This window comes from Solanum stenotomum, chromosome 6 (assembly GCF_019186545.1).
Source record: "Solanum stenotomum isolate F172 chromosome 6, ASM1918654v1, whole genome shotgun sequence".
In the NCBI taxonomy this organism is placed as follows: domain Eukaryota; kingdom Viridiplantae; phylum Streptophyta; class Magnoliopsida; order Solanales; family Solanaceae; genus Solanum; species Solanum stenotomum.
Window position 1 is genome coordinate 58522299 of NC_064287.1, and position 22282 is coordinate 58544580.

Below are 22282 nucleotides of genomic sequence, written 5' to 3' on the forward strand. Positions count from 1 at the left end.
GGAATAGATCATCTTAGAATAGGACGATTCTACTCACCAGTGTATTGATACAAAAACAATGGTGAAGTGAGTCACTCAACAGGAGCAAAGTACACGAATATTTAATTGTGCAACAGAAGAAGAAGAAGTAGTTCAGAATTTTTGTTGTTTTAAAATGAGAGAAAATTCCTCTATTTATAAACAACAAAGGGTAGTGTGAACAAATATTTATTGTGCCTTATCATAAATGTCACAACCTTTCATAAAAGTCACAACTTTTCATAAAAGTCGCAACTCTTCAAAAAAGTCGTAACTCTTCAAAAAAGTCGCAACTTTTCATAAAAGTCACAACTTTTAATGAAAGGAGAAGGCTAATTTTGAAAATAAATAAATTAAAAGGGAAACCTGAATTCTGGTGGCGCCACGTAGGCGGGCCTAATGTTCTCTTTTATATATATATATATATATATATATATATATATATGATTAATCATTTAATATGTTATGTATCAATACTCAAACAAGCAATTAGCTTGTTGACAAGTTTATCAAATTTTGGTTTCACCACAGTAGCTACTTCTTAGACATAATATTGAGATAATGGTAAAAAACATATCTGAAATATTATTATTTTGCGAGTTTTATATTTGCACTATGAGTTATTTGTATTTTATATTCGTACTATGAGATGTTTGCATTTTTAACATGAACTAGAAGAAGTGTTTGAATACTATCACCGAAATGTGAGTGACAATTTAATTTGTCCATAAAATTTCATCGATGTAGCATCTGACTCATTGATTTCAACTGTATTCTTATAAATAATTAGTGTTAGTAGTTTAAACAGAAAATTTAAAGGAGAACTTATCTAAATATAACTAGTAAAATTTTGACTTGACATACCTAATTACCTATTAAGAAAATATTGATTGATATAGTGAGTTTACCATTTTATCCCTATTAATTGATAGTACATCAAATATATTTCTTCACTACATTTTTCAAAGATATTAACTCAATATTAATAAATTAGAGATATAATAGAAAAAAATAGATTATCTTTTATTGATTTGTTAAAGATGATAAGTAAAAAAGTAAATCAAATTAAAAAATATTTGACTAATAAATAGTGACGGTGGGAGTACCATATTTGAAAAATATTTGACCATTTATAGCTATATAATTTTAATACACGTATAAATCGCAAATTTTAATTTTCAATTATATTTTTTAGATTTGGTAAAGTTGAAAAAAATAATGAAGTATATAAGGAAGGTGAAATATTGCGGGAATCTAAAAGCAAATATACAAATTCCCTTCTTCCCAAATTTCACTATTTGAATTCGCCGGAGCGATTCAGTTCATCGGAAACGCCTTTTTTGTTTGCCGCCGGCGAAGAATTCCGTCGACGGAGAGCTGGTGAGAGTTCTTTTTTCCATACTACATCGTATTCCAGAAAAAAAGTGTTTTTTTTTTTTCTGTAAATAGTGGGGTAAAAGTATACCAAAAATTGAATCTTTAGTACTTTACATGTTCCCCTGTTTTTAGGATTGTTATGTGTAACTTTATTTTATACTGAAGCAAATGCTTGAAAAATGATTAGACAAGGTAAGTTAATTTTCGTGGAAAACGTTTTTCTTATATCAAACACATGTTGTGTATCTCTCTTGTTTTCGGTGTGAGATGAAGTGGTTGTTGGACAGAGGTTTTGCCTTTTTTTTTATGACTTGGGATTTTTGAATTTAGGTGGGAAATTTGTTTAATAATTGATGGAAGCTCCAGGGGGACCTAGACCAGGGAATGTACCACCCAATTACAATCCTGATGCACTTGCTCATGGAATGCAACATTTGGAAATTAATAGACCCAACCACCCACCTACAAACCCCACTGGTGGTCCTAGGCCTAGTGCAACACCTTTTGGGCAGCAGCCACCCTCTTTTGCTGGTGGGCTGCCTGCGAATCGTCCAGGACCTCCTCCACCTGGTGCATTCCAAAGGGGTCCTCCGCAAACTACATTGCCTCCGAATGTAGTTTCTAGACCAACCGTCTCTCCTTCTGCGGGTCAAGCTCCACCGTCCTTTGCATCTAGGCCACCTCCTGCTGGTGCAGTGCTTCATTCTGTTGGTAGTCCTGCCATTCGACCGCCACCTGGTGCTTTGCCTTCCGCCTCAGGTCCTCGTGCTGGCCCGCCAGGACCTTTTGCTGTTTCAACAGGTCTTCTTGTGCCGCCTTCAGGTGTTTCTAGTTCAGCTAGTAATGGGCCACCTGCATTTGGTCCAGGGACAATGCAGGGTGGACCACATTTTCCTCCTCCAAGCAGGCCACCAGCTGGAGCTCTTCTGTCAGCAATGTTATCATCTGGAACTCCTTCTCTGCCTCCAAGGATGCATCCATCCTTTGGGAGTCCACCTTCAAGCTCAACATCAGTTACTGCACAACCGCCGCCTCCATTTCTGGGATCAACTCAGAATGTGCCACCTTCTTCAAGTTCCTCCACATTTGCACCACCCGTCCAAGTGATGCCTCCTCCTATGGTTGCTCCTTATGGAATGCAAACATGGCAAACACAGCCCCATCAGGTAAAATATGCATATCATATTGTGATTGTACTTCTAAGGTAAAAAGTTTCTGTCTTTCCTGAAATTAGTGTAACAACTCTTATCTTATTGAAGGAAACAAAATTTGCATCATGACATACAGACAATTTATAGTTAATTTATTTGCAAAGTCTAGTAGCATAACATGTGAAAGTTAGAGATAGATGTAATGAAAGAACAATTCATAGGACACTTATTATTCCTTTTTATTTACACTTTAAAAATCAACAATCCATCACAAAGAGATTACAGCTCTAGGGAGTTAAAAAAATAATATATAAGTTGTCTACGCCCCTTATGTTTTTGTTTGATCATTATCACAGGAGAATTACGAGTTTAATGGTTTTTATAAACANTCCTGAAATTAGTGTAACAGCTCTTATCTTATTGAAGGAAACAAAATTTGCATCATGACGTACAGACAATTTATAGTTAATTTATTTGCAAAGTCTAGTAGCATAACATGTGAAACTTAGAGATAGATGTAATGAAAGAACAATTCATAGGACACTTATTGTTCCTTTTTATTTACACTTTAAAAATCAACAATCCATCACAAAGAGATTACAGCTCTAGGGAGTTAAAAAAATAATATATAAGTTGTCTACGCCCCTTATGTTTTTGTTTGATCATTATCACAGGAGAATTACGAGTTTAATGGTTTTTATAAACATAAAAATTGCATCTTTTTGGTCCTGGCAGCGGAAACATGGCCACTCTGAAACTTTTTAATGGCCAAGTAAGTGGAAATTCTTTTGATAATTATGTAGCTTAGCAGTGTGACTCGAATGTAAGAGGCCTGCGTTGATACCTATGTTGAAGTGTGTTGCAATTTCATCTTAATGCATAAGTTGTTAGAGAAAGAAAAGTGATGCCATAAAGAATCTAAAGATCAACCTGTCCCTTATGTAATCAGAAGTAGCATAGTGATCTTCTGCAAAAAAAAAGAAAACAAAGAGCAACGCCTATAAACATGGTGCTTTTTGAAAGTACTTTTCTTCGTTGTTCCTTCTGAAATCCTAAAATCACGAGGACTAAGTTTTTGAATCAAGTAGATGGGTTCCAGTATGCTTTTTGTACTTCTCCGTCTTTTGTTATGCGTCGTGTACTATATATCCACTTTAATGTGAGGTACATAAGCTGAATTTACTGGTTTATAGGTTGCTCCACTTTCTGCTGTCCCTGGTTCAATGCAACCACCTATGATGTTTGGGATGACGTCTCTGCATTCAAATCAAGCAGAAGCTGCAGTAACTCCTTCTATGGGTCATGCTGGATCTGCATTAACTGGACAATCAAACTTTGATTCCAGTCAAATTCCGCGCCCAATTCCAAATTCTGCAGCAATCTTGCATGAAACTCGTCAAGGCAATAAAGCCAATCCCCCTCCGGTAAATTATTTCTTCATTGCAGGAAAGAAGTTTTTTTTCTTCATAGTATTGTTTACTGTTTCCAGGGGTTGTGTTTATTCAGCTATGAGCTATGCTTTTCTTTAAATAATAATTGTAGTGCATTAGAAATAGATATATAAGTTAACTATAAGAAAAAAAGAAGAAAAGGTTCATAATAGTTGAAGTTTCTTTTCCTTGCTCTTTTTCTAATATCCTTCTATTTCCCTTGTCTCCCTTGAAGCCTGCCACCAGTGACTACATTGTTTGGGATACTGGAAATTGCAGTCCACGGTTCATGAGGTGTACTGTCAATCAGGTGCTGATCTTCTTCACATTATTTTGATATCTGTACATAATATTCAATCTAATCAATTTTGTGTGTTTATACTTTTCCTGTTCCACTTGAAAGAGCAAGCTTATTGACCATTACTATTCCATCTGAACATGAGTACTGATTGTAGATGATTGGGTCCTTGTTATTTGTTCAACAGATTCCATGCACCAGTGACCTTTTGACGACCTCTGCAATGCAGTTGTCTCTGTTGGTCCAACCCTTGGCTCTTCCTCATCCATCTGAACAGCCCATTCAAGTAATTCACCTTTTCTTCTTGTAAACATTACTGTCTGAGACGGAGCTATAGTTCTTGCCAGATATTTCATATTTACCTTGTTTCCTGTTTTTAGGCTTCTGCCATCTAGATGTATGTTAGAAATCATAACAAAAAGAATAGATTTCCATCTTTTGATGTCCAAGGAGAACATTAATTTGTTATTCAACATAATTTTCATTGTTCTAGTAGTGGTCAATGAAGTGGGTGCAAACCTTGGAGGCTAGGGTTTAATTTCCAACATAGACAAATACACTAGGTGATTTCTTCGTGACTGTCTAAGCCTTGCTAGACAAAGTTACTCGATACGTATATTGGTGAGAGGTAACAGGTACCTAGTGGTATAGTCTAGGTGCGAACAAGCTGGCTTGGACCTCACCGTTACCAACAAAAAGAAAAAGTATTCGGAGCTGTTCTTTTACACAGAAGTTCTTAAAGAATTGCAAGGGATAAGATATAATTTGTATAGCTTGAATTTTGCATTTCAAAAGGCTAATATATCTTGTTCTGTGAAGTAAGTACAAATTTGCAAACTGTGATATACTGTACCAGTTTTTCCATGAGACAGACAACTATATTATGATATATGCACCCACTGCATTTAATAGATGACAATGTTTTGTAGCTTTGTATTAAACAGAAAAATGAGCTTTTACTTGTTATTGCTTTGTCTTTTCCATAATGGTTCCTAACTGCAGATGGATGGCCATAAAGACCTTTGTGCACTATTTTGCGGTCATTCCTGAGTTTGGAGTTAAACTCAGCTACTTATTTGATGAATGTAAATACTTAGCTTTCTTGTCAAAGCTAGGTGTTTGATGTAAATTCTAGGGGCGATATGTTCATTGATCTTGAGCTACTCTATAGCTTCATATGGGATGCTGACTGCTGATGAATTGCATTGATAGTGTCAAGATGGTTTTAAGTTTGTCCTAGATATATTCTTGTTCAGATTATGTTTAAGTGCTACAAGCAGTAATTTTTCAGAAGGTGCAATCCAGAGAGCTACAACCCTCCTAGGTGCAGTAGGGTGCTTTTTCCCTGTTCTTTTGTGACTATTTATAGGATAAGGTTGAGTTGCAGGTATACCTTATGGACTTGTGAAGTATTAGCTGATGAATGCAGTATGCTTCTTACATACTTATCATTTATGTTTACTCTTTATTGTGACTATTTTGGAGGAAAATAGCTTTGGTTGGGTTCTTACATTACCTTTATATATATAAAAAAGCTTTGGTTGGGTTCTAGTAGCTTACCTCAGGCTAGAAAATGATACTTGTATTGGTGTCTTTACCTTCTTCTCACACGACATGTTGGATTGTTTGATAGGTTGTTGATTTTGGGGAAAGTGGTCCTGTTCGTTGCTCTCGCTGCAAAGGCTACATAAATCCTTTTATGAAGTTCATTGATCAGGGAAGGCGTTTCATTTGTAACTTATGTGGTATGAATGAATCCCTTTCACCAAACTTATGTGATACTTAAGAGTTTAGAGCCCGCTTCTTGATGACATCTACTGTATCATAATTGAAGTTCTAGGGGACAGGGACACAGACTCGGACAAGGATATGAGTCTGACATGTGTGCTGGACAACTTATAGGATGTGAAATGGCAAACACTGAAACATAGAATTTGCATGTTCTGAGGTCTAAGTTCTGCTTGAATTCGTCTTATTAATAAATTTCTAAAGAACGTTCGTATTTATCAACTGAGCATATTTAGTGTTAGAAAATTGATTCTAGTGTTAAGCATATATTTGGCAATATGTTTATCTGGAAAATATTGGCAGCAGAAGTTGATAAGTCCAATGACTGGTTTGATGTTTGAGAGTTATTTGGTGGTTGGATTGGTGCAATATTTCTTGGTCTGATTGTTTCTATATTAGTGCAAGTTATTCAGGAAGGAGGGAAAGATGACAAATTTTATCCAAGTATTACTTTGGGCTGGTAAACAGTATTGCCATATCCTGAGAACATCAGGAGGGCTGGTTCCCTATATTGTTGCTATGACGTAGTGGTAGAAGGTCCATATAGAAAAAGTGATGTAGTGATGGAACGAAACATTGAGTTTTAAGGACAGGGCAAACAAAGTCTGGACATGGTGTACCCTTAGGAAAAGGAATGAGCAACGCAGCAGCAGAACACTAGAGAACAGTGATGAGGAAATTGTCAAGGAATCCACCTATTTCTCCGAATGCTTGAATGAAAAGTGTACCTTTTCCTACTACGGTTACAACTATGGAAAAAGAATAATCTAGTGATTTCTCTTGCTTCCACTCAATTAACTGCCTAAGTTATGTCTTGTTTCCAAAATTACTTTTCCTTCTAGATAACTCTAATTTAGCAGGAAACAATTGATTTCATGATCAAATACTGTGCATTTTACTTTTCATTGTGCAACCAATCCTAAAAACCTAAGAAACACGCTAATAGCTGCAACTGATAAATTAAAACAGTGAACATGAAAACTCTTATCAGTTCCCAAATATTGAAGTTTGAATGAAATTCTGAAGTTTTAATTCCACATGCTTGACATTTTTTTGCAGGATATACCGATGAAACTCCTCAGGATTATCACTGCAACTTAGGTCCAGACGGCAGGCGTAGAGATGCTGATGAAAGGCCAGAACTATGCCGAGGAACTGTTGAATTTGTAGCTACTAAGGAATATATGGTTGGTGACCTTTGGTGGACTTTAATATTAGATAAATTTATTGAAGATTTACATTTCAAGTTTGCACACCTTGATTAGGTGGCATGGTTGGATGAATTTATTGAAGTAGAATCAGTTTTAAATTGAACTCCAAGCAAAGGGTTATCGTTAACTTAAGAGAACAAAGAGTTTCTGAATGCTATCTACATTTGTTTTGATATTTAGGGAAGCTTGCACATCACCTAGTACGTCATATCCATTGCAAATATTTGCTAATGTACGGTGTTTCAGCAGTAGTTCATTAGCATGTATGTACTGTTCTATTGCTAATTTAACCTATTTTAGAGGAACTGAGGATTGTACCAATAATCATCTTAAATAACTTCTTATCTTCTTCGTTAGTCTTGGTGGGGAAACAGTTCTGCTCTATGTATTTCTTTAGGTAATACTTGCACATATTCAAACTAATGAAAATAATTTCGTGGAGAGAGAAAAGAGGGAAGGTAGAGGGAAGGCAAAAGGGATATATATTACACTGTGGCTGATTTGTCAAGTTACTGGTCCTGGACTTTTGCAAGATGGTATTGACAGTAAAAGAGATTGGTGGTGGTGATGATTTGAACACATTTTACTCTTTTTTGACAGAGAATGTTTATTGACAAATAATTCATGATTTTAGACAAAACTACTCTTTGTTTATAATTGTTTATCTCAGCTAGCAATTTAAACGTATGCACTTCTTGTTCTTGATGGAGTAGTTTCCTTGATATATGCTGGAATGTTTTTGATTTTAAGTGATAACTTGGAAACAAATCCAGGTGCGTGAGCCAATGCCTGCTGTATATTTCTTCCTTATTGATGTCTCCATGAATGCCATACAAACTGGTGCAACTGCAGCTGCTTGCAGTGCGATAAGCCAAGTCATTTCTGATCTTCCTGTAAGTCTGTTGTTTTAATTACTGGTAATTTAATTCATTTACAATTGGCAATATCCTTACATTAAAGACATATTATAATACAGTCTTCTGTCTTTTTGAATGGAGATCCTCACAAAACAACTTCATTCATACTGAATTTCTTGACGTAACTGGAAGTTCAGTTTTAATGTTAGTGTTCAAGCAGCTAGTTTTGCCTTTTCATCCTTTGGGATTGTGACAACAGTTATGAGCTTTTTGACTTAGGAATTTCCAGTTTGTTTTAAGTCCTTTATAGTGCAGTGTAGTAAGGACGATGTCCTGGTAATGTTGGTTTATAGGGCAGAATGTCTAATGTAGGCCTTAGTTGGTTTTTATGGGGGAAGGGAGGTGTTTCAGCAAAGAACCTCATGAGTAGGTGATATTACTAATGGTTGGAGAATTCAGGTCATTTTGAGAGGAAAGTATAGTTGATTAATTATTTTTGATGGACAATAAGCAGCTGTCACCAAAGAGCCTCTGGCTACTCCAGCAGCAGCCTCAAGCCCTTAACACAGGAGAGTTCTTTGAGAGAACATAGAGACAAGTCATATGTTTTAATCCACCCAGTTTGTCACCAAGTCAAGTCATTCGTCCCAAATCAATTCACTGGATCTTGGTTTGGTAAAATTCTTCATCTAATTAAAAGTACGGGGGAAGATATTAGGCAAGTGGTCAGGACATTATCTTTACTTGTCAAAGGATGGGTTAATCGAGTTTATGGTAGTTCTTGTTCGTGATACTCTGCTACTTGATCTATCATGCATTATTATGGTTGGTTTGATTTTTAATGCACAGCATTTATGGAGAGAGTATATGAGCTGTCCCTGATGTTGGCAACTTGTTATTGCAGGAAGGTCCTCGAACATTGATCGGAATTGCTACATTTGACTCGACTATCCATTTTTACAATCTAAAACGTGCACTGCAGCAGGTTTTACACATTGGGATTTCATTTACCCTGCAAGATATAGCTACTGTTCCTATTAAACAAAACATGCTTTGGTATCAATGTTCAAAATCACTAAGTATCTGTATTTTTCTCTTTCTTACGTGTATGATGACTCACAATTACTTTCAGTCAGGAAATTAGATGTAGAAAGACATCTGGATACGAAGTGTTTGCAGCCTTTCAAAAATGATTTCTTGTTAGATTCTGTGTAAATGTAGCCAAAGGTTTTAGTTGAATACATTTCTCATTTTTTCTGGTAAATTATAAATGAAACAGATCATCAAAACTTTGTATAAATAATATAAAAATCTAGCCAACAGATTGTGAAGGAGTGTAGTAGTTTCAGAAAGAGGAATAAAATGGTCTTATTTCCTTTTCCTCTTTATCTTGTCTAATGGTAGTTCATAGGTTCGTTATAAGAGAATATTTTCCAGTGTTCAGGAAGGAGTTATTCCTCAGCTGCTCTGGTCGCCCTTAACCGGTAGTGCTGCTCCATTGTACTTGATTATGCAGTTCCGTGTTTGTTCTTGAGAATTTCTGCTTTCTATTTCACTTCCAGTTGTTTCTGATATGATGGTGTTCTTTTATTTTTTCTATTCTTTTGCTTCTTACCTTTTTAAGCATCTCAGAGTGGGTTTTCTCTTATTGGTATGTGTAAACTAATTTATTTCATTAAGAAATGATGGATTTTTTTACATTTAATATCAATACTAATTGCAAATTAAGATTGTGGAAGTGGTTTGATCTACTTTGAAGTAAAAGTGCATGCTCATATCCAGAATCTGTGTTTGCAGCCATTGATGCTTATTGTCCCTGATGTCCAAGATGTTTACACTCCCCTTCGGAGTGATGTTATTGTGCAGCTCTCAGAGGTTAGTCCTGCAAAGTGTTGACTTCCTGTTTTTTTCATTTTCCTTTTACTGAAAGAAAATGACTAAAACATATCAGTAATTCTCAGTGGAAGTTGTTACTTTTCTACATTTCCAGTGTCGTGAACATCTAGAGCTTCTCCTAGAAAACATCCCAACAATGTTCGGGCATAACAGGACTGCTGATTCGGCTTTTGGTGCTGCAGTCAAGGTATGAATACGCATTTCAAATATAAAATCTGACACACTAGAAGCTACATGTATCTTCAAAAGAAGTTAATAGCTAACTTTAAGGAGAGTAAGGAGAATACTTTTTTCATTACAAAAGGATAATGGAATAAAGTACTTAGTTTTTGATAACCAGTGACCAAAGTACTTAGTAACAGAAAGAAGAAAATAAATCAGTAAAGGTTAAACTTTTTAAACCCGAACAAGTTTGCGGCTTTACATTGCTCAGACATTTTTTGCGACAAAGCTATTGCTTTCATAGCACTGAAACGGCTCCAGAGTTTTATTTAATTTTTCCACAAGGAAATGGTTCCTGGATTATAGGGTAATCTATGGCTGAATAGATGCCAGCGGATGCCAAAGGAAAGCTAGGAGGTATCCTCTAACCATGTCATAAGAGAGTGACTGTTGGCATTAGCAAGTTTATTAGGGATCTATTTGTGTCCTGTATCTTTAAGTTTGTCAACAGAAGTTATAAGGGGCATAGCTTTCACTAAAATGATTTTCATTATGAAACTTTAAGTAATGGGACTACCCTTATAGGTTTGTCCCTTTGGATAAGCGACTCGGCCGCCCAAGAGGACTGACTATCTTTCTCTTTATACGCAATATCTTGAAAGGAAAAGAAAAAGATCTACCTTGACAACGAATACGTCATTGACTGACAGTTTCATTGCATGGAATGCCACAGTCAATTGTCATCGACTGGGGACTCAGTCTTCATTGGCAATTTATGGCATAATTCATGTAGCATATGTCATTTAGTAGTTTAGACAAAAGAAATATTTTTCATGCGTGCTCATTGAAATAAAGAAGATTTAAGGCTAGTGAATGATATATCGAACACTGAATTCCATTATTGTGTTACTGCATGCAGGTAAGTAATTTAAGTCAAATCAATGCTGGAATAATGAGTTAATTGTTTTTGTTATTTTCTTCTTGTTACTTTAGGCTGCTTTCTTGGCAATGAAAAACACCGGAGGGAAACTTCTTGTATTTCAATCAGGTAAATAACTAACTATAATGAACCTTGTATCACATGTACATACTCATAGGCGACATGAACGGTATGAATATACACTGCTGCAGTTTCTGACCCGAGTAGCATGGGGCACGTGGAATTCCGTATGAATCAGCAAGGACCCCCTTTGTCTTTTGTTCTTGTCTTCTAATTTTCTAAAAATAGATAGAGAGTTTTTTACCTGATTATTGAAAGATTCGTTCGAATCTGATCCAACATGAATTTTAGCTAAATGGTTTTTTCAGGAGATAGAAAAAGATACAAAACTCTATTATCTATATTTAAATTTCAAATTATATACCTAAGACAAGAACAAATTCATTTTATTTTCCTAATTTCACAAAAGGAAAAACTCACTCTTGGTGATAAAGGCTTCTTGATTGGTGCATGGAGTTTTCTTTATGTAAGAGGTTTCAGAGTAGGTAGTATGATCTACCGTCTATCAAGTGTAGTTTCCTACTGTCGCCTGTTACTCTCCTATCCAATCAATTGGAAGTGAAAAATCACTTTTGCTCCTCCCGACCCTAGTTTTAAATTCAGTCCAACTAAGCAAGGGAGCATGTGAGTGACAGAACCAAGGAGGCTTGTTATAGAATTCTTTGTTGAACCATTTACACTTAAACTTTCTCAGAGGATATTGATATTATTGTTGGGTCTCTTGCTAAACCCACTTCTATCGCAGCTCTCCTGCTTGAATGAATCAACATTTGATGATGGGTTTTCATTTGGAATTCATCTCTTTCTATTTAGACTTGATGAATAAACCACTCTACAGTTTACCCATTGGACCTGTAGTACCCCTTACTTAATCTAACTTCTAGAGGTCCGGGTTATGCTTTCAATTTGTTTATGATCTATGAAGTGATTAAAACTTGTTTAAGTAGCAACCACGTAGTGTTTCTGTTATATATTTTACAACCTAACGACCAATTGCATAGATCATAGCTTGGGGATCTAGAAACTATTTGCAGGGAACTCTTAGTACCTCTTTTGTCTCTACACCTTCAGCATTGATAAGTGCATATTCCAATGATGTTATACATTTTGTAAATTATGTCTTGCATGTGCTAGGTATTTAATGTCTGTAAATTGTTCTATAACATTATGAGTTCACTATACTTGCTCCGTGTTATAGTCTTGCCTTCTACTGGTGTTGGAGCCCTTTCTGCTAGAGAAGCTGAAGGAAGAAGCGCAGTATCAGCTGCTGAAACGGTAAAATTGTTACATTTTCTATTTTGGACCTTTCTCCTTTGAGGCAATAGACTGCTGGTTCAGACAATCACATCTGTTTCTCACTTTCTCTTCTAGATTGTTCAGAAGTTGATATACACTTCTTTCACTCGAGTAGTCTTGATTCTTGAATTTTAGTTCACATATGCTATCACTTATTTGGGTTGTCGCTGCATATAATGTGTTCATCATTTCTTAAAGGAAGTCAATAACTGCATTCCACTACTTTATCCTGCAGTTCATGTCCATCATACTCTCACAATCATTAATGTAGGATTCAAATAGGTAATGTATGACACAAGTGTTAAGAGTCCGTTGCCTGTCAAGGTGTCGACATAGAAATACTTTTTTGGTTTCCTGCCCAGTGTCCGGCACCCGCTTTGTCTTGTCACAGTAGTTAGTAGACTTCTCGAGAACCAAATTTATTCAGAAAATTCTTGTATATAAATTGAATTTCAGGAGGCTCACAAATTACTCCAACCAGCAGACAAAACCCTGAAGACAATGGCTATCGAGTTTGCTGAGTATCAGGTGAGCTTTCACCTTCTTCCTCTGGAACAGTTCTTCATTACACATAGCTATATACCTTCTGAATGTCGTTAGATATGTTTTAATTCATTTGCCTACCCCTGTTGATTGATTAGATCCCAACTCCTTCAGGTTTGTGTTGATGTGTTTCTTACAACACAATCATATGTAGACATAGCTTCCATTTCTGTCATTCCTAAAACTACTGGAGGACAGGTAGGTTTGGAGTTACATATAATTCTAGGTTGTGTTTCTCCAGAATGTTCTTAGCACCATAAACATTTGTAATAGTCGACTTATGTCAAGGCTTGGACCTTAATTTTTCCTCCTATTTCAGCTGTACTACTATTTCCCTTTCTCTGCTATTTCTGATGCTGCCAAGCTTTACAATGATCTGCGATGGAACATTACTAGGCCCCAAGGGCTTGAGGCAGTAATGCGTGTAAGATGCAGTCAGGTATTCTTGCTTGTTTTCTGGATTCTTCTGAGCTCAGTGGCAACATAGTGCATTGATGACTACAGAAGTGCAAAATTCATGCTGGATTTGTTTCGTTTGTAGGGTCTTCAAGTTAACGAGTACTCCGGAAATTATTGTAAACGAATTCCATCAGATGTTGACTTGCCTGCGGTTTGTTTCTCTACCTCTTTCTCCTGGGAATACTTTATGCACTTTTGAGAAAAAGGGATCAGAACAACTAGCATAGTTGGACAATGATAATTACAGTAGACGCGTGAAAAAGATTAAATTAGACATATATATACCGCATTTAAAATATCCCTGGCAGATCTTTTGAGTTTGTCTAAGACTTGCATAAGCTATTTGAGTTTATCTGATTTCTGGTCTATTTTCTTGAGTCATATCTAAGTGAAGACCTTAACACTCCTCTTTGTGTCATTCCATACTGAAAACTGTTTGCAGATATTGGGAGATAATTCTCATAGTGCTTACAACTTTATGAATTCTAGTCAACACCAATGTATCGTATATTCTTGAGCATTAGAGGTCGCAAAATGAGTAAATGGGTTGGCAGGCTATAATAGGTTATGAAATGGGCATTGCATTAAAATTTTGAACAAGAAGTAATTTCCAAAGTCATGTGCGAATTTTTCTCTTGTTACATTTTTAATATCTGTTCTATAGGCTCGTAACACTATCCTGTCTTTTCACTCATCTTATCACCCAAAAACAAACCTCTAACTTTCTTTACGGGGCCTGTCTGTAATTAGGTTCTAATTCATTAAGGACAGACCTCATCCATGTTCTACATGTTAATAACTCAATCAATCATTTATTGATTTGATATTAATTTCACATCAGTTGGGGCTGGCTTTATAAAATCTCTATATTCTTTCGCTGTATTCATATCCTAATTTCAATGATGTGATTTCTAAAATGAAGTAGAATCTAAGTTGCGCGGACTCTTCACTTTCGATGCCGCAATACTGGAAAACCTCCTTTTCTCTGCATCTTATTTTAATAGTATAGTTGTATGCAGTTTTTCCTTTTCTTTATGGTGTGCAGATGGGGTATGTATGTTCCTTCCCTCAATTGCTGTTACGTGCTTGTCTGATTTAGATTTCTGAATATAATGTGTTCATACCTAACATAGCTTTCTATGGTGCAGATTGACTGTGACAAAACAATAATGGTAACATTGAAGCATGACGACAAATTGCAGGATGGTTCAGAATGCTCTTTTCAGGTTACAGATTGGTGGTCTGTCTTCAATTATATCTGTTAAGAGTGCCTCAGAATGGTTGAGGGAAATGGTCTGTAGTCTCTTCATATGGCTTTGGACATTACTCACCTCTTGAGCAGCTTCGCGATCGAGTCAGATCCAGGGTTCTTTTTCTTAAAATGGTCTCAGAGTCAGACTTATCCTTGTTGTATTTACCCATGTTGAGCCCTCATATTATGTTATTCATGCTCCAAATATCTAATCCTGGGGAGGGGGATGTCTCACCTTTGTTGAAGGAATGAGTTGTGGTCTCTTTAAATGGTGTTAGACAATCTTGATTGTGAGCTAGCTTTTGGTGTTGAGTATGGTCCACGTTTCATTTTTCTTTACAATGGGTGTTTGGTCTATCTTATATTTGCACTGTTCCTGTTCTTTTCCCCGCCCCAACCTTTCTTCCCCTTCCCAGCTGCAGTTTGGTGGTCATTTACAATAGCTTTTTTCCATGTCTCCAGTGTGCTCTTCTTTACACCACCATCAATGGCCAAAGAAGAATCAGGATTTCAACTTTCTCTCTGCCTTGCACCACTATGCTCAGTGATTTGTTTCGATCAGCTGACTTGGATACCCAATTTGCGTGCATCTTAAAGCAAGGTGGTGATACTATATCATAAAGTAGACACGTCTCTCAAGTACAATTTATTCTGCACCTACCTTTTCACTTTTGTGTAAAAAAGCTGGTTACTAAACATTAAAGGTCCTTGTTTATGTTTGTGCAAGGGGGCACGCCTCCACCTTTTTCCTACTTACTGCAAGATTGACTTTGCTGTGGAAGTTCTTCCAATATTTATGTCTTTATTTACTGCCAAAGGATGGCTGCATCTGTGCATGCACCTTTCTCAAATGCACATCAGCAAATCCTTAAATAATCCATGGAACTAAAGCAAACTGCAGCCAACCAACTAAAGCATACTTTTGTCTTAGGTGCGAATTGCATGTTATGATTTCTGCTATAGTTCATCCATTCTTCTATTGATACTGTGCTTCTTAGATGGTTATGCTATGAATATTGAGTAGATGGATGCTTCGAACCTAGTAGCTGGGCTGGGATGCGATGTTTTTGGGAATCCATGCTGAAGAAAATTCCTAGACAACTAAAGTGCAGGAAAAAGTAAAAGAGATGTTGATACTGTTTGGATAAGCAGGAATTGATGTTTTCTGGGTTTTCACTCTGTGACCATGGCTTCTTGCTTCTTCTTTTGGTTTGTTTTTTTTTTTTTTAACTTGGTAATGTGATTGATAAAATTAACCAATCTGCACATACTGTGAAATTGTTGTTCGGTAATCTAGTTCGATGGAGCATACCATGAGAATGTGGTAGCGTGTTAGATCAAGTATTTTCTTTGGGAAAGTAGTGACTATATTAAATGTTTATGAAGAAGGATGCCAGTTATTTTATTCCAGCATGAGCAGCACATCTTCCTCCCCGTACCCTAACTTTTGTGTATTAAAGTTAACCACTCACTATTACCTAATGTTTATTTTTCTTTGTTCTCTGCTTCTTTTTTGTTTAATTCTAATCATACAGAGCTTTTATCTTCCATGCAGCGGCCAGTGAAGTTCCAACAGCACCTCTCCCACAAATCCGAGAGCATGTGACAAACCATTGCATTAACATTCTATACTCTTATCGTAAATTCTGTGCTACTGTCTCATCCTCTGGACAGCTTATTCTTGCTGAGGCACTTAAGCTTCTTCCTCTTTACACACTGGGTATGTGTTGCACTGCTTTTAGCCAAGCCTTTCATTTCCCAATTATTTGATGGAGCCGATCTATCCATACAGTTTATTATTCAATTTTACTCTTTTCTGGAATTTGCTGCTTTTATTTCTGATATCTTAATTAAAATGTCCATGTTCCACATTTTACTGCTATTCCAGTTGGAGGACCAATTAGTCATCTTTGTGTTAGTCCATTATATACAATTGTAGCTAACGGCTATGGCAGCGACTGACGATTCACTTGTGGTTCAACATAGTGAAGAAAGCAGTCTCAAGAAAGTCTGCATAGATGAATGATCACCCTGTTTTTGTTATCTAACGGATAGTTGGATGTGTGCTTAGCTACACAGTCATGTTGAATGAGTTTTTTGTTTTGTTTTGTTGCATCTTGCAATGCCGACTATAGTTCCTTTTTGCTGCTGTAAAACCTTGTTCTTGAAAGAAGTGCATGTTGTGCAAAAGATAATGTTAAATGGATCTACTCACACAAGTCTTCCTGATGATTTCAGCTCTGATTAAAAGCACGGGATTGCAAACTGATGAACCGATTGATACTAGGTCCTTCTGGATTAATTATGTTTCCCCACTGTCTGTTTCATTGGCTATCCCTTGGGTGCACCCTAGATTGATAGCCATTCATGAACTCAATACAAAGGTAGGGGTTATTCGCAGTCAAGTTCACTGGTAATTCATTCTTGATCCATTTCAATATTTATTCCTTACCTTTCACTTTTTGTCTCTGAACTTGCAGGAGAACGAGGAATCTCTTATTCCTCATCCTATTCCACTTTCCAGTGAACATATCAATGACAACGGTATCTATCTTCTAGAGAATGGCGAGGACTGTTTAATTTATGTTGGTAACTCTGCAGATCCTAGTGTTATGCATCAACTGCTTGGCATTTCGTCTGTTGAACAAGTTCCTGCACAGGTGATTTGGCGTGTCTTCTCTCTTTAGATGTAAAAACACTGCCAAATTTGACATATTGCCTCTGCTTTTTCTGTAGTTTGTTCTGCAGCAGCATGACAATCCACTCTCTAAGAAGCTCAACGATATCATTAATGAAATTAGACGCCAAAGATGTAACTATCTCCGGTATGATGTTTCTTTTTTGCTGCCCTTCTTTTCACTCCTGTTGTCTTAGCTGCTATGTTGCTCGTACTCTTAAAAATGTCGCTAGGTCCATCTCAGTTACTTGTAAATCAAAATGGCCATTCATTTGATTAGTATGTTATCACTTTGTATGTCGTATTTCTAATATGTGTTTTTATTTTGATCTTGGCAGCTTAAGACTATGCAAAAAGGGAGATTCATCAGGTTTGTAATACATCAACCCATCTTTATACCTTCTCCCGCCGCAAAAAAAAAACATAAAAAAGAGGAAACAAACAAAAAGAAACACTTCTAAAGGGGAAATGGGTTGAATTACCGTATTATGTGGATGATCTACATAGATATCGATGCTTTTAAATCAATATTTTTTGCACTCTCCTATTCTTGGATGCATAATACTTCATACTCGATCATACAATAACATAAAACAAACTCAGCCATCTGCAGTAACTCACTTTTTTATCATCACGATACCTAAGGAGGGATATCGTTTACCCTCATAAAGCTGAGATGATCATTTCCTTTGCTACATTCATATCGATCATTGATTTTGTGTGGCATATCCTTTTGCCTGAGCATCAACTTGACGTAATTCTTTTGAACAACCAACTTCAAGATGATCATCTATACCAAAAGTTGTACAGATTAAAACACAGATGTGTTTGAGTAACTTTGTCGATTGTTCTTCTTTGGTATTCTTGTACTGTTTTCTTACATGCTTGTAAATTCTGTACTCAGGTATGTTGTTTTTCTCCAACATGGTAGAAGACAAGGCATCCATTGGACTTTCGTATGTCGAGTTTCTGGTACATATCCATCGACATGTTCAAAGCAAAATGGCTTGAGAAAATTTTCCAGTTTTTGTTCATAAATTTTGATCATATAGAGAAAAGGTGTTACATGGAAACATTGTACAGATATTTTGTGGACATATTAAAAATGTTCATCAACACTTTCTTGCCAAAACAAGTGCTTATTTATCTTGTTTTTTTATTTTCTGAGTTTCTCATCTGTTGTTCGGTATCTGCATTGAGGCGTTGACTAATCCATTTGTATCGTGTAAGCCCTTTTAAGACAGAAGCACTCCCTATTAGGGTGGTTTCTATGTTCAGAGTACTAATTGGTATTCAAATACGTAACTGTTTATTTACAAAATCAATTTTAGTAGACTATGAAATTGAATGATGAGAAATGTTAAGATGAAATTGATGAAAATGTTTGAGAATAACTTTGGTAGATAAATATAACCTCATGAACACTATATTCTTGCAATAATTGTATTCCACTTTTGCTAAACATATAAATGTAGAAACAACTTTAAAGTAAAAAAAGTGAGAATGCATATGAATTAGTCAATGGTCAAATGATTCATATAAAATCTACATCATGTTACACATGGTGTCAAAGTCAGAACTTTGAAATATAAATATAAAAGAGTATATATACACAATCTTAAGAGGATACAATATATATTATAGCGTATTACATAACTTTTAACTTACTCAATTGATATCTCCGCCCTTTAATTCTGAGTGTGTACATATAAATACTTAAATTTGTATATGATTGAATAACTAGACGCACACGTTTTTAGTGCGTACGTGATAATTTGTTGTCCTACATGGTGACCTACGTGCATTATGCAACATAAGACTTGTGTGTCTACTAGTATAAATTTAAGTGTCTACTTGTGCACATCCAAAGTTGGAGGTCATTAATTAACTCTGTCGTTGCTTGCCGCCCCAAAATGATTCCGAAAATAAAATTTCCGATTCAAATTTCAACGGAGACAACAATATATTACTATATGTGATACTTTTTTTTCTTCTGTTCGAGTTTTGATAGATAAAGCAACTCGATCCACACAATTAGTCGAGATACACGTAAACCGAGGCAGACATCATAAAGCTAAATGCATGTGAATCCTTCATTAGCCGTTACACCAAATATTTTGTATATTTTCACTTTTTATTTCCCAAACGGTCTTATAATCAACCTCAGATTTCAAATAATATGACCGTTTACACCCCACCCCCCCCCCCCCCCCCGCGCCCCATCTATACAAACACCTATATATACAAAATTCATATGTATTACTCCTCAATTCACTTCTTTTACATCAAATTATCCCAAAATCTCCACAAAAAATCATCAAAATTACAAAATTTGTTTAAAAAAAAAATCAAGAAAATGGGATTCAACAATTATTACTCAGATTCAACTGAACCCCATTACCACAAAACACACAAAATCTTCCTTTTTTGTAACTACATTCTTCTTGGTGCATCCTCTAGCTGCATTTTCTTAACTCTCTCCCTCCGATTAATCCCGTCTCTCTACGGATTCTTATTCATCCTCCTCCACATCCTCACTATAGGTGGCGCAGTTTTTGGCTGCGCCACTGTGTCAGCATCCTCATCTGAGGGTGCTGGCAATAAAGGGTACGGAGCACACATGGTGTCCTCCGTACTCACAGCAATTTTCCAAGGCTCTGTTTTCGTGCTGATATTCACGAAAACAGGGGATTTCTTTGGAAAATTGAATTCGTATGTTAGAGAAGAAGATGGTGTTATGATTTTGAGATTAGCTGGTGGATTATGTGCTTTGATTTTTTGTCTTGAATGGATTGCTCTTACACTTGCATTTTTCTTGAAATATTATGCTTATGTTGAAGGAAATAATGGGAATCTTGCAATGAAGAATAGAGGTAAAGTTTAAGATGAAGAAGATGTCAAGAATTGGCCATGGCCAATTCAAGTTTAAGTAGAAAAAAATGGCTATTTTTTGCAAATGTGAAATTCTATTTTATTAGTTAATTTATTGATTTAATTTGATTTGTTGTTGTAATTTGATTGGATCTTGACTTTGGAAGGTCTATTTTATATTAATATATATATGTGTACTTTGTATAATGAAGAAAGTGGTTATTTTTGCAAATGTGAGCTTCTATTTATATTTGTTAATTCATTGATTTAATTTGGGTTGTTGTTGTAATTTGATTAGATTTTGACTTTGGAAGGTTCATTATATGAATATGTGTACTCTATATAATAAGGAAATTTAAATTATGCAATATTTTACTACTAGTGGCTATTTTTGCAAATGTTAACTATAATTAATCTATGTATTTAATTCATTGTTTTATGGTTTGTTGACCGGAAGATCCATTACATTTGCAAAAATAGCCACAAGTAGTAGTAAATTATATGAATAGTGTACTTTGTACTAGTGGTTATTTTTGCAAATGTAAACTTCTTAGATATATAGATATAAATATAGGCTAATGAGAAATAAACTAGGAAAGCCCATACTTTTGAGTGATATTGAAAATATAAAATACACATATTACCACCGGTTTAAACTTTTACAGAAGATAATTTAACATAATATTAGAATGGTTAACATGAATAATATCTTTCATGTGAGTTTATAGAATATAATTTAACACACGTATATTATATTTCGTGTCAAAAATATTCTGTTTAGTTGAATCCCATAGCACTAATGCTTAAATCGTCACTGGTAGACGTCATAGAATCTACTTGTAAGCAAGAGAGCTAGCACCTATACAATGTAATTTTTTTATTTCTCATTCCCAGCTGGATCGGCCCCTGAAAACAGTCCAAAAAATAATTGAGGTTCTCACACAAACGAACATCGCTCTTATAGTATATATCTTTTGAAACCCCACAAAGAATATCCAAAAATACTCTATATATGGACTACATTTCTCTAATATAAAAAGATCCTACGTGAGTTGGATTCTTCCTTGTGCCTTCTAAATTGGTCAGTCAATTCTTCCCTAGTTTTGATTCCTTGTGCCTTCTAGTTGGATTCCTTGTGCCTTCTTCTAGTTGGATTCCTTGGACATGTGTTAAAAAATACAGTATATATTCACATGTTTAATTTCAATTCTAACTATTTTTAATTAAGTGAAGTCACTATAACTAATAATATATTTTAATCGTAATAATAAATATGAATATTTATAAGTAACACCTTATATAAATTACGCAAAATTTTTAGTGATTTTGAATGCAATTGCATCAACTCAATTCCTGCTAAATATTTTTATGATAATAATAGAAATCTATTATGACTATATATTTCTCTTATCCTAGGAAGCTAGCAAAACTTCTATCATTTTCATTCTTTCATTTGCCTTTTAGGCATCATATGGCTATGAATTATGATACCTTGTCCACCAATAGCAATTCTTTTAATTTCTTCTTTTTTCTCCTCCAATATTCTGCTTTCATATTGGAATTCTGATTAATCTATTTGTGACATGATGGCAGGGGCGGCTCTTGCTTACAAAAATTAAGGCACATGTCTTAGCCTCCAATTTTGGGAGGCCTCAAATTTTTACCAAGAACAAATTATGTATTTTTATTTTTATAAAAATAATAATTATTTATAATAATAATAATATATATATATATATATATTATTTTATTCTCCTTAACTCCATTCAAATAGAAGAAATCAAGAAAACGTTGTTTTGTCTTATTACATTTCTGACATTCACATTATTTATTTATTTTAAAATTCCTTTTTCACTCTTTTTCTTCAAATCTTTAATAAGTTAAAGTAATACTCTATCAGAAATCTGAATCATTAGTCGAACAGTGTTGAACAAAGTGAATCGCAATTTTTTTTTTACTTAAATTTTCAATCAAAGTTAGGTATATCAAGTTATCA

At 35.3% G+C, this 22282-nt stretch overlaps 2 protein-coding genes across 2 annotated transcripts; both read left to right on the forward strand.

The window, feature by feature from the left end:
• Positions 1–1255: 1255 nt before the first annotated feature.
• On the forward strand, positions 1256–18650 carry LOC125867907 (protein transport protein Sec24-like CEF). Its single transcript, XM_049548495.1, has 25 exons — positions 1256–1398; positions 1726–2561; positions 3740–3970; positions 4212–4286; positions 4462–4560; positions 5908–6019; positions 7122–7249; positions 8047–8166; positions 9035–9115; positions 9928–10005; positions 10121–10213; positions 11182–11236; positions 12387–12463; positions 12941–13012; positions 13142–13225; positions 13347–13466; positions 13569–13637; positions 14635–14712; positions 15201–15339; positions 16294–16458; positions 16977–17122; positions 17219–17398; positions 17475–17563; positions 17754–17785; positions 18320–18650. Exons 2-25 carry the CDS (start codon positions 1749–1751, stop codon positions 18424–18426), a joined length of 3243 nt encoding a protein of 1080 aa, XP_049404452.1. The 5' UTR covers positions 1256–1398; positions 1726–1748; the 3' UTR covers positions 18427–18650.
• Positions 18651–19689: 1039 nt separating this feature from the next.
• Positions 19690–20512, forward strand: LOC125867675 (uncharacterized). The gene has a single exon (XM_049548235.1). It carries the CDS (start codon positions 19772–19774, stop codon positions 20297–20299), a length of 528 nt encoding a protein of 175 aa, XP_049404192.1. The 5' UTR covers positions 19690–19771; the 3' UTR covers positions 20300–20512.
• The last annotated feature ends 1770 nt before the right edge of the window (positions 20513–22282 follow it).